The following is a 12,637-nucleotide window of genomic DNA, read 5'->3' as shown; positions in this document are numbered from 1 at the left end:
AAAAAAAAACTTAAAAAAAAAAAAAAAAAAAAAAAATATATATATATATATATATATATATATATATAAATAAATGACAAAGAGTCAAACAAAGGCAAAGTTCTCCAGCAAAACCCATATCAATCAGGTGGTAAGATCAAGTTACATCCCATAACACATCTTCCACAAATCTATTTTCTGGAAGCCTGAGTAGGTGCTTTCTCAGCAGGCCGATTCTTAAAACATTTCCCAAGAGCAAGTTGAACCTAAGAACAGCCACAGAACCACTACAGCATTCAAGACACAAGATACACTCAGAATTCAATCTACCATTTTACTTCTTGGCTCCTTTGGCAACCTACAACATTTGACAAAATGTTCAGTACAACAAAACTCTGTGTGGGATACTGTATGCTACAGTACAGTGCACTCTACATCTTAACCATGAAATAAACTGGCAACACTATCAAAATTTCAACAACTTTTTCTAAATAGTACAAAAATGTACTCATTTTTACACCAAATTGGATAAAATAACCATTTTTCATCTCATAAATTATAAGTTGATGAAACTCACTGATTTATGGATACAATGAGGTCATGTGACAACAATGCAGTATTATTTTCATACTGTTTCACATTCTCTTTTCAAAGGGTGATGTATGTAATCTTTTATGCTAAAATACCTTGTATTCCAGCTATATATGGGTATACACGAATATAAACACACAATCTCAGCTTAATATTACATTGATTCCCTCTGACAAAGTGTAAAACACTATGATGATATCAAAACATTGCCCAACCAAGAGTTTGGGATGGGACAGTCTGGTTGTCTGACCAATCCAGGGGTAGTGTTTGGGAAACCTGTTTGAAAACTGTCATTATTATCCCAACTCCTTTGCTAGTGGCGTAGCAAAGAGCTTAGGATATATTTAACCAGGCTTTATTCAGTCTGTACTGCACAGTTAGCAATATGCTAGTATTCCATTCCTAACATATCCCAATATTTCTCCTAGCAGTCATTTTGGTAACAAATCCATAGAAAGAATGAAAAACCCATGGATAAAACCACAGTACCACACCCAAACTTTCCAACGTCTGTGAAGGAAATCGGATTCATTTCCTCTGCCAACCCTCACATCCTTATCTTGGTCACAGACTGGCTGCACAAGACCCTGTGTGTTACCTGACTCTTTTTCAATACTGTGGAAACCAACGAACACTTCTGCAGCTTGATTTAGGTAGAGGAAGCACCTGTCTGCGTTTCATAGCAAAATTCATTGGTTTTGAAATGTCTTCTTAGTTCCTCATATGCTCCTCACAGTATCAGCTCAGCCAAAGTGACATTCACATCTGAAAATTCATGATTTAAAGCAGAGCAGAGGACATTTTTGGTTTTTGACCTTTCAGATCAGACTCTTCATCAACCAATGCTTTTTCTCTTCTCTAATAAATAGTCTTCTGATATTTTAGACACGGAGAATCTTGATCCTCTATTACTGGTGGTAAAAGTAGGACTTTGAACAGGGCTCTGAAAGATTGAAGGGTCTGATTTCCGGGAGTCCCATTCACAACGTCTAGGCTTCTCTTCGCTCTTCGTTTCCTTTCTAACATTTTTAGTGTCTCTTTGGTGCTCTTTCAGTAGTGTCTGTTCCTCTTGGTTGTTGCTGAGGCCATCCGTTGACTCTCCAGACGTGACCATGCACATGTTTGCGCTGACGCTGAAGCGGCGTTTCAGACGAGGAGAGTGATCGAGTGGGATGACCAGGCCGTGCAGCAGGTCACTACAGCTCTTGGACCGTGCCAGTTCCTCCTCCTGCTTCTTCCTCCTCTCGTCTGCTCCAATGGCTCGGATAACATCGCTGTAGTCCTCGACCTTCTCAGACATGAACTCAAAGATGTCGATGACGCCAGAGCGAGGTGACGGCTTAAAGGCTTTTTTGACTTCTTTTTTTTCCGGTACGTCATCGATGGGCAGCCTGTGGCGTCTCAGTCTCCTTTTCTTCAGAACTTTGTGAGCCTCGACCACCATATGCACATTCCAGCTGAAGAACAGTGACAACCAGGCAAGACCCAGGCAGATCCATAACTGCACGAAGAATCTGTAGAGAGTTGGGTAATCTATATCTGGGTTCACACCTAAATGGAGAAACAAAGTGAACTTCCTTTAGTCAACGTATCAAGCCAATTGTTTCATTTACCTATCTAGATTTATTTTTACACCACATAGACAGCAATGTTGATGCATCATAAGTTGGTTCACGTGTACAGTGGACAGAAAGAAGATGCACGCCAAGAGATGAACCCAAGATATTCGCAACATCTCAGATTAACAGTAGAGCAAGCAACATTTTGACGCCACTGGGTTTAAAGAGTAGGTTTTTTAACGTTGTATTACCAAAGACCACCAAATTTGATGACTACTCACTGTTTATGGAAAATAGTAAGCAGGGTTATTATAGTTAACTAAGACCATAAAAAAATGTTACTTGAAATTAACTGAAAATAAATCAAATTGTTAACTGAAATAAAATTAATTTCAGATTTCAGCAACATTGTCATTTTTTTATTTAGTTTAAATCAATATACCAGAATAACTAAAACTAAATTATATTTCATTATTTCATTTTACTGAAATAAAATTAATATAAACTATATAAAAAATAATAAAAAACGAATGAAAATGACATAACCACACAACAAAATAACTAAAACTTGAACTAAAATTAACATGAAAATAAAATATTATTCAAAATATTACCAAAAACTATAACATTACCTCAATGATACTAAAAATAACACTGATAGTAAGCAACATGTTTGCCCATTAAATTATTAGCTTTTATTTGACATTGTACTGAAAACAAAACAAACAAAAAAACATTTTCAAAATATTATCTGGAAAGTATTTTGAAAACATTTATTTGTTTTAATTGTATATATTTACTTTATTTATTAAGTTAACAGTGTATCTTTTTCAAACCAATATCAAAATATTAGAGAAGCATTTTCAAAATAATTCAAATGTATTTTCATACCACTTTTAATTAAAAATATTGTTCCAAAGCAGCTTTATAGAAACTAGTGCCATACTATTAGTGAGGAAGCAAAAGGCAGTGGTGATGAAAACATTGGTTTTCATGCCTTGCTGCTGAATGTATAAAATACAGTGTTATCTTCTTTTAAAGGTGTCATGAACTGAGAAATCAAAATTCCATTGATCCTTTGACATATAAGAGGTCATTGTACTATAAAAACATTCTGAACTCAAAACTTTCTAATTAATCTAAAAACAGCTTATATTGAAGCCAATCTGCCACAATGAAAGGTTGTGCAATGTGTCACTTTATGACGTAATGGTGTGGCTAAACCCCGCCTCCGCAGAAGATGATCAACGCCTGCTTCGAAGTCACTGCCTGTTTAGCCCCGCCCACCGATTCATGCATGTAGTGTAAACAACGAGAGAGGCAAACGCAGGTCTACGCAAAAAACAAACTATAAAGATGGCTCTGAAGACAACAAGACACTGTGTGGTGTTGCGTCAGTAAGAACTAGGTCCTTTGTTCACTTCATTTTTACAGCGGATTAGTTTACAAACAAAGCACAATTCGACGCAGGACTTTCAGAAAGATTGAAAGTAAAAGACAATGCTGTGCTGACTATATTGGATCCGACAGTAATGTCGTAACACACAAGTGTGAGTAACTGTTTTTATTACGTGATCACTATTGCTTTGTCTGTTATTACAGATCGTTTGATATGAACTGGGTATTTAGGCAGTCAAACATATACAACTGTTAGCCAAACATAGTAGTGGGCGTTTACTTCCAAGTCTACAATCTGCCACGCCTATTCAAACAGAGTGTTCCAATGAGAGGGGGTCAAAACAGGACAGAAAATAGCCTATTACTTCTAAATGATGATGTTTTTTGATGTTCAAATTTTAATAACATTATAGGTGGACCTCAGAGAACAGTACAAAATAAAAAACAAAGGCAGTTCAAGACACATTATGGTAAGGGGCGTAACATTTCCGTCACACGCTTGAGGTATTCGACCAATCACAACGCACTGGATAGCTGGCCAATCAGAGCACACCTCGCTTTTCAGACCGATGAGCTTTGTAAAAATCGACGCATTTCAGAAAGCCGGGGCATAGAGGAGCAACAATAATGTACAGTATGTGGAAAATAATGTGTTTTTTTTACCTTAAACCACATAAACACATTTCATTATACCAAATAATGTTCTTTTTAGCAACATCATATGACCCCTTTAATTTGTCATTTTCCACAAGCACAGTTTGTGGGCTCCTCACTCACATTTGTTTTCAGCAAAAATGTAAAAATCTATTTGCAATTTTATAGTTACCTGCTACATAGTCACCAAAACCAACAGTCGTCAAGGTGGTGAAAGAGAAGTACAGGCCTTCTAAGTAAGTCCAGTTCTCAAAGCCCATGAATACAAAGGCTGGGAAGATCAAGTGAACCAGGAATCCCCATAAAAGGAATACAATTGTGCAGATGAACTGTACTTTTTTCTGTAGTGAAAGAGAAAACATGAATAGGGGTGTTAATAATATTGTTGTTCTCTTTAAAAATCAAGGCTTTGTTAATGATGTTCTTACCACAGTGAGGCCTCTGTGGAGGAGCACCTGACTCAGGCGCTTTGCCCTGCCGCCAAAGAATGTACCCAGCTCACTTATCCAGGTGAGGAAAAGAGGAATGCCACAGAGCCCATACAGGATACAGAATAAACGGCCTCCATTTGTCTTCGGCGCAACATTGCCATAACCTGTAATCATTGAGTAGACAATTCTGTGTAAAACATTTTTATTCTGTCTAAAGCCAGATCATTGGGTACGGAAGCCTTTTGTGCTCCACAAGAAAATAAAATAAAAACTGTAGATACAAATAAGTTGCAATTACCTTTAATTTTTATTCTGTTGTAGAAACAAAACCAGAATTTGCAGATGAAATTCAGAGAAACAAAGTAAGAATTACAAGACATAAACTCATCAAATTGCGAGATATAAATTCACTATCATAAGGACAAAAACGTCTGAATTGTCTTGCGATTAAAATTGTATTTCTTGCAATTTTGAGGGGGGGGGTTTTTCTTCTCAGAATTGCAAGTAAAAAGGTCTGAACTGATTAATGATAATAATCATTTTGATAATAACCTTTATTTTTTATTCCATAAAAGACCCCTACAGGTCGGGGTATTTCTAAATCCAAGCGACATTCAATTCAGTCTTCTACTGATAATAATGCTATGACATTAAAACATTAACGATTTGCTTTTTACTCTGTGAATCGTTATTTATGAGAATTAATTGTCCTCTAACACTGTCACAAATCAATAAACAATGTTTGTTCATGGTTGAATCAACATCATGATGCAAGGTTGAATCACTGTTTATTGTTTAGATTTTGCAATTATCGCACTGTTGTGGTTTCAAGATCTAATTTTTCATACAAATCATGCTAAAATGTTCATATTGATTTCTAAATATTTTGTGAACCTTTTGTTATTTCAACAACTACTAACATTATTTCTGCCACATTTCAACTTTGAAGGTTAGTCATGTGTCAGCTGGGTTTTGTATAGTAAAAAAATATAAACTTGAAATATTTCGAACTTACAACAGGCCTACAAAAAGTCAGACAGTACAGTGTGTCTACCTATGGTAGTGATGACTGTGGCAGCAAAAATAACAGCGTTAAAATAGTACCAAAGCTAAAACAATTGCTTGCTTTGTTTTCATATTCGATGCATAAAGCACGTGCGCGCTCTCTCTCTCGTGGTACTAGTTAGTTGAGTTCTATTATAATGTATGACTGGCTAAAGCACATTCCTAAGAAACTTTTATTGCCCACGGGGGAAGAGTCCACAAACTTGGAACAATCGCGCCTTCTTTAAGGATCCCCAACCCCCTTCACATCCAGAGATTTGACTCGTTTAGGACAAAGTTTCGCTTTGTTTTATAGTACTGTTGTGGTTTCAAGATCTAATTTTTCATACAAATCATGCTAAAATGTTCATATTGATTTCTAAATATTTTGTGAACCTTTTGTTATTTCAACAACTACTAACATTATTTCTGCCACATTTCAACTTTGAAGGTTAGTCATGTGTCAGCTGGGTTTTGTATAGTAAAAAAATATAAACTTGAAATATTTCGAACTTACAACAGGCCTACAAAAAGTCAGACAGTACAGTGTGTCTACCTATGGTAGTGATGACTGTGGCAGCAAAAATAACTGCATTCTCCCAACTCCAGTTGTTGATTTTTTTTTCTCCTGTTACAGTCACACCTCTTCCAGCCGCCGCAGCCACAACCTAATGTTGAAATGTAAAACAAAATATTAACTGTTCTTTAACAATAAATACAATTTTAGCATATTTCAACATTGCATGAAACGAGAAGAGAAATAAACAATGTTTGTAAACCAAACAAAGAGGATGAAAGATGATTTCTATGCCTCTCAAATTACATCTTTGAGAAAAATCACATTAGTACAGAAACCCGTTTCCATAAAAAAAAAAAGATAACCGTGACTTTATTGTTATTGTGACTTTATATCGGACAAATTAAAACTTTACATGTCACAACTGTTATTGTTTTCTCAAAATTGTAATAGATTTCATGATTGTGTCTTCATTTCATCTCATCTCATGATTACCCATTTTATTTTTTACTCTGAGGCGGAAACAGGCTTCCATACATGAGTCAAAACAACAGGAAAAGAGGAAGAGTGTTTAGTGTTTGTAGAGATATCAGAAAAATACATTTTTGTCTTCATGTACATAAGTTATAGTCAGCATGGCTGTAGTCAGCCTATCTCTGTGACTGTAAACATGGCTATTTAAATGCCTAAATTAGCGACTATGCAAACAAACACACCCAACCCAAATAGACTGAGTGTAGGATGTCCCACAGATTCAATCTCCATCTGACTCCACTCAACAACTTTACCACTGAAACAACTTTCAATGCACTTTCCATATCTCTTTGAATAACAGAAACACACATCTTATCACTATCTTCCAGCTTGGTCATGTAACACCACAATAATGGTGTTGTCTGAAAACCTGAGAAACAGGTTCTCTTTGCCACATCATGTTACATCATGCCCAGTAAACATAAGTATAATGGCTTTTACAGTTTAGGTTTTTTTGTGTGTGTGTGAAAAAAGTAGCTTTTTCACGTTTTAATATAGTTCAATTAAAAAATCAGCCTTAGAGATTCTGATTGACAAATGTTGCAGTACAGTTTTCATGTTAGTAAACCATATTTAGTGTCAAAGAAAACATGCAGAATACCAATACGAACTGGGGGAAAAAAACAGATTTCCATAATAACAATCATGCCAAGTGTTAGTTTTAAAAGTTGTTATTAGTCAAGATTTGACACAATATATGGCATAATGTCAGTATCAATAAAGTAAATGACATTCCAAGAGTTGTAAAACAAGTGCGTGCACTAATGAACAGAGCAATGCCATTACTGTATACTGCATTGTATATCCTGCATACTTACTGATGTCGTTCATAAAATTTTCAGCAAGTATGACTGAATTAATACTATAGTTGATGTTTTCAGATGGGGTGAGTTAGTCATTTGCAATATCATGTTCTCTGGTGACAAATTACAAAAGCTCACACACCTTTGTGTGTGTATAGTAAACATCTGTGGTTACCATATGAGATAAGATGTCAATACGGAGCTATCCTGTTTCAACTTTTATACATATAAACCAGAAACATTTGTATAAGAACTAGTTTGTTGATTAACCATTAAGTTGAGTTGGAGTAAATTCGTGTCAATTGAATCAGAATCGGTTCAGAATCAGAATGAGATGATGTATGAAACTGTAAACTGTAGCCTATATATGTATTATAAGGCATTTACATTAAATGCATGCTATGCGTGGATAAAACTTACTAGGTGGAGTTAAACTTTTTTCTTTGTTGTGATTTTGTCTTGTATTTAAGTCAAATGAAGAAGAAAAAAATAGTCCTAAAATGAGACCTAGAAGTGTTGAAGGTAACCAATTTTGAAAATAGTACCAAAGCTAAAACAATTGCTTGCTTTGTTTTCATATTCGATGCATAAAGCACGTGCGCGCTCTCTCTCTCTCGTGGTACTAGTTAGTTGAGTTCTATTATAATGTATGACTGGCAAAAGCACATTCCTAAGAAACTTTTATTGCCCACGGGGGAAGAGTCCACAAACTTGGAACAATCGCGCCTTCTTTAAGGATCCCCAACCCCCTTCACATCCAGAGATTTGACTCGTTTAGGACAAAGTTTCGCTTTGTTTTATAGTAAGGTTCTCTATGCGAAAATGCGTGAAAGTGTTACAAAATAAGGCAAAGGTGTTTAAATGCTGTAAATTCAGCCGAACACTTCTTAGTTATCGCTTTTGTGTGAGAAGCACTCCTATTATATTGGCAACTACAATAACCGATACTTAAAAAAACTTGGAAAACACTTCAGAACTTTTTCCAAGAGCTTCTGGAAATGTTTAGGCTACTTAAACAAAATCAGCAAACTGTTTTTCTAAACACTCCGTGAGGATTCAAATTATACAGCCTACCTCAATTATCTGGTCCAAATCATCCTTATTTAAGCAGGGATATTTCATTAATAACTCGGCAGTGCGGTTTTTATAATCGTCCAGAGCTGCCTTTAAATGCGGCTCCTCGAAGATCTGAAATATCGCGGCTCCGATGGACAGGTAGAAAATGATGACTGAGGTAAGAATCGGTCCTTTATCCGCCATAATACTGAAGTAGATCCTTCTCTGTACTCAGTTACATCAAAGTAAAAACCACTCCTGAAGTCGCCTAAGTTTTGGTGATGTGGTACTTAAACGTAATGATGCGGGTGAGGAGGAAGTGGAATTCGGAGCCACGCCTGGCTGTAGGTGTGAACGCGAGGAGTGTCCGCCTTGTCTGGCTGTACACTGCGTGGTTTTGCTGGAGGCTGCGATTTTTTGATAGATTTTAAGATTCATTTTAGTTTTGAGGAAAGACACATTCAGTGAAACAACAAACTTACAAGCATGAGAAGAAAGGGCAAAGAGATCTTATAGCCACTCTTCTTAGTCATTTTTGTATTTACTTTTAAGGTGTTTTAAATGAATGTATGAAGTCAGTTCCCCACAAGTTCACACAGGTGTCCTTGTTGCAGAGTACACGCTGTAAAAAAAAAACGAAATAAAAAAAGTTCCAAATAGGGTGTTTTTTTTTCAGGAATGCCATAGAAGAACCATTTTAGGTTTCCCAAAGAACCGTCCAGGGAGCGTTTCTTAAAAGAATATTTTTCTATAACATTTTAAAGTTCTAAAAAACCTTTATCCAGTATGAGTAACCTTTTTTTCCTTCATATATAACCATCCATGGTGCTGCATTCGACAGACCGTGACATACTCTTAGGCCGACTACAAAATTACACTGGTATTCAGGGACAGGCATTACAGTGGTTTAGATCGTACTTAGAACAACGTTACCATTTTGTCTACTTAAATGGTGAAAAATCTGAGTTAACATCAGTAAATTATGGGGTGCCGCAAGGATCTGTGCTAGGCCCTCTGTTATTTTCAATATACATACTGCCACTTGGCAACATTATTAGAAAACATGGAATTAGTTTCCACTGCTATGCGGATGATACTCAGTTATATATTTCATCATGACCAGATGAAATTTCTAAACTATCCAAGTTGGCAAATTCAGACAAGACTGAGGTATTACTTATTGGACCAAAAACCTGCACACAGAATCTCTTAGAATACAATTTGCAACTAGAAGGATGTACTGTTATGTCATCATCTGCAGTTAAAGACCTGGGTGTTATATTAGACAGCAACTTATTTTTCGAAAATCATATTTCATATGTTACAAAAACAGCCTTCTTAAACCTCAGAAACATTGCTAAGCTACGGAACATGTTATCTGTTTCTGACGCAGAAAAAATAGTTGATGCATTCATGACCTCTCGACTAGATTACTGTAATGCACTACTAGCTGGTTGCCCTGCATCGTCAATAAACAAGCTACAGTTCGTCCAAAATGCAACTGCTAGAGTTCTTACCAGGTCAAAAAAAAATATGATCATATTACCCCAATTTTATAATTTCTACACCTATTAAGTTCCGTATTGATTTCAAAATATTGCTACTGACCTATAAGGCACTAAATGGTTTAGCCCCTGTATATTTAACTGATCTTCTTATGTCCTATAATCCATCACGCTCTTTAAGGTCACAAAACTCTGGACTTTTAGTAATGCCTAGGATATCTAAGTCCACTAAAGGAGGGAGAGCATTTTCTCATCTGGGTCCCAAACTCTGGAGCCTTCCTGATAATGTCCGGGGCTCAAACACACTCTCTCTGTTTAAATCTAGATGAAAGACACATCTCTTCAGAAATTTGTTTTGCTTGAAACGTTATGAACAGCAGCTATGCTAATTCTTTTCCATTTGTCTTTCTGTTCCTACCCCGGGATGCCCATCTCGAGGTATCTTGAGATTACACCAGCTCCAGTGTGGATCCAGCCTCATAGAAAGGCTTCAGATGACCTGTGAAGAGATGATGCTGACCCCTGCGAGGACCCCAGATGATGCCAACTTGAATCGTCATGCACAGCTGTCAAATTTTCTCTATATTGTAATCATTATGATCACATTTGTAATCGCTTTAATGAGCTTCTGTTTAGATAACTGTAAATGATTCTATTACCCTGAACTGTTCATTTGTTAAATGAACATTACTTGGACACAATCACTTCTGATAACAGATCAATCTAAATTGTAATGTGGACACATGCATTTTCAGTAAAGCTGCTTTGAAACAATGTGTATTGTGAAAAGCGCTATACAAATACATTTGAATTTAATTGAATTGAATTGAATGGCAAAAAATAACCTTTGATGGACACATGAATGTATATATGAATGTAACGTTTTGTTTTGTTATCTAATGAAATGCCATACATTTCTAATCGAGGGTCCAATTACTTTGGAATCGGTGTATTTAGCTTTCTTACAACTTTTTCTCTTTTGCCCTGATCCCTTTGTTGATCTTCTTATTTTCTGTTACATTGCAACTAAATCTGAAATGATCTTAAAAATCAAAAGATAATCAATATAACAATGAAATAATGTAATAGCGTTTACTTACTGTAAACGTTATTTCATACTGAAGTTCATAGATATCCATCTTACTGGTTGAGCAACATACTAGATCTGTTTTTAAAAGGAAATGCGAGTCAAGGTTTCTTCTCTGTGTGAACGCCAGACACTTAACACCATTCTTCCTATTTCACACCTGAAGAAAGCTATTAAAAGTTTAGGGGATTTTTTCATAATATCCTGTGACCTTTAAATAGAAAATGCAAAGGCCTCTGTGAATTGAAAGTCAGATTCCCAAATCCCAAACAGGAATTCATGCCCACAGCGGCGTGGAAATCCTCCTCCTTTATAACGGGATGGGGGAGGGGGGCTCTTCGTGCATGCCTGAGCATTGCCTGTGCAGATGTCAAAATATCCTCCATTTATTACATGCTATGTGGCATGCTGTAACTTGTTGCATGTAACTCTTACTGCTTAAAAGGATAGTTCACCCAAAAATGGAAATTGTGTAATCATTTACTCATCCTCATGTTTTCTAAACCCTTCATAAAAGGAGATATTTTCAGTGAATATCAGTGTATTGATTTGATGTTTTTTTTGCCTATAAGCATACAACAATTCAATGTGTGTCCACTGTATGGACAAAAAAATCTTCCAAATATTTTCATTGGAGTCCTGAAGAAAAAAGAAGCACTACAGGTTTGGAATGACATAAGGGTGAGTAAATAATAACTACATTTTCATTCTGGATAAACAAATCCTTTTACTTGTCCTCAAGTATCAATGAAAAAAATAATAATAATAATGAAAAGTTAATTGCATTCATATTTTTATGCAAAATACATTGTAATATTTTCTCAGAATATATTGAGCAAGAATGCGTTTGTATACCCATGAAGTTACATATAGTCTGAAAACGTTAGCAGTTTTGCTTCATTCAAAACAGATTTGCTGAACCAACTGAAAACTGAAAAATTACATTTACTCAACACAAGAATGTATGTGTCTGTGATAAATGTAGAAAGATTGTTTTAGTTTATTTAATTGTTAAACAAGTCTAAACACGTTTTAATTCTTTACTGAACATTTCATTTTTATTAAAATATTTGAAACCATATTGATTTGGTTTTCAATTTTCAAACCATTCTAAATGATGCTTCCAAATAATTACAGATTATTAACTTTAAAGCCAGCTAGATAACTCTATAGATATAATAATTTTCAAGATATTTCTTGTTGTCGAGCCCTTTTTATTTATTTGTTAAACATATAATGTCAGTGCATTTAGAGTTAGACATCCCACAATAAAAAAATACCAGTCATTTACAGCCATTGTTAAAAAAAATATCATTGCTATTTCAAAAAGACAGTTATAATAGACATGGTCACTACATGGAAACAAGGAAAAAAGAACACCAGAAGCAATTTCACTCTCATCTGCAATGGGTTTCTTAACACAAGAAAAGTTGGATGTTGAACAAACAGTGTCTCTTTAGTAGTGGTAATGAGGTATTT

General features: G+C 35.5%; 1 protein-coding gene across 1 annotated transcript; it reads right to left on the bottom strand.

Moving 5' to 3' along the window:
- Window positions 1–89: 89 nt before the first annotated feature.
- On the bottom strand, window positions 90–8,839 carry LOC107549532 (potassium channel subfamily K member 5-like). The gene is made up of 5 exons (XM_016230662.1): window positions 8,585–8,839; window positions 6,213–6,324; window positions 4,610–4,776; window positions 4,354–4,522; window positions 90–2,121 (listed from the first exon to the last, which is right to left on the bottom strand). The coding sequence occupies exons 1-5, from the start codon at window positions 8,768–8,770 to the stop codon at window positions 1,406–1,408; spliced, it is 1,350 nt and encodes a 449-aa protein (XP_016086148.1). The 5' UTR covers window positions 8,771–8,839; the 3' UTR covers window positions 90–1,405.
- Between the last annotated feature and the right edge of the window lie 3,798 nt (window positions 8,840–12,637).

The sequence above is a fragment of the Sinocyclocheilus grahami genome, unplaced genomic scaffold (genome assembly GCF_001515645.1).
Source record: "Sinocyclocheilus grahami isolate Dianchi unplaced genomic scaffold, SAMN03320097.WGS_v1.1 scaffold374.1, whole genome shotgun sequence".
Taxonomy (NCBI): domain Eukaryota; kingdom Metazoa; phylum Chordata; class Actinopteri; order Cypriniformes; family Cyprinidae; genus Sinocyclocheilus; species Sinocyclocheilus grahami.
Note: the sequence above shows the minus strand (reverse complement) of the source record. Positions and strands in the feature narration are given on the sequence as shown.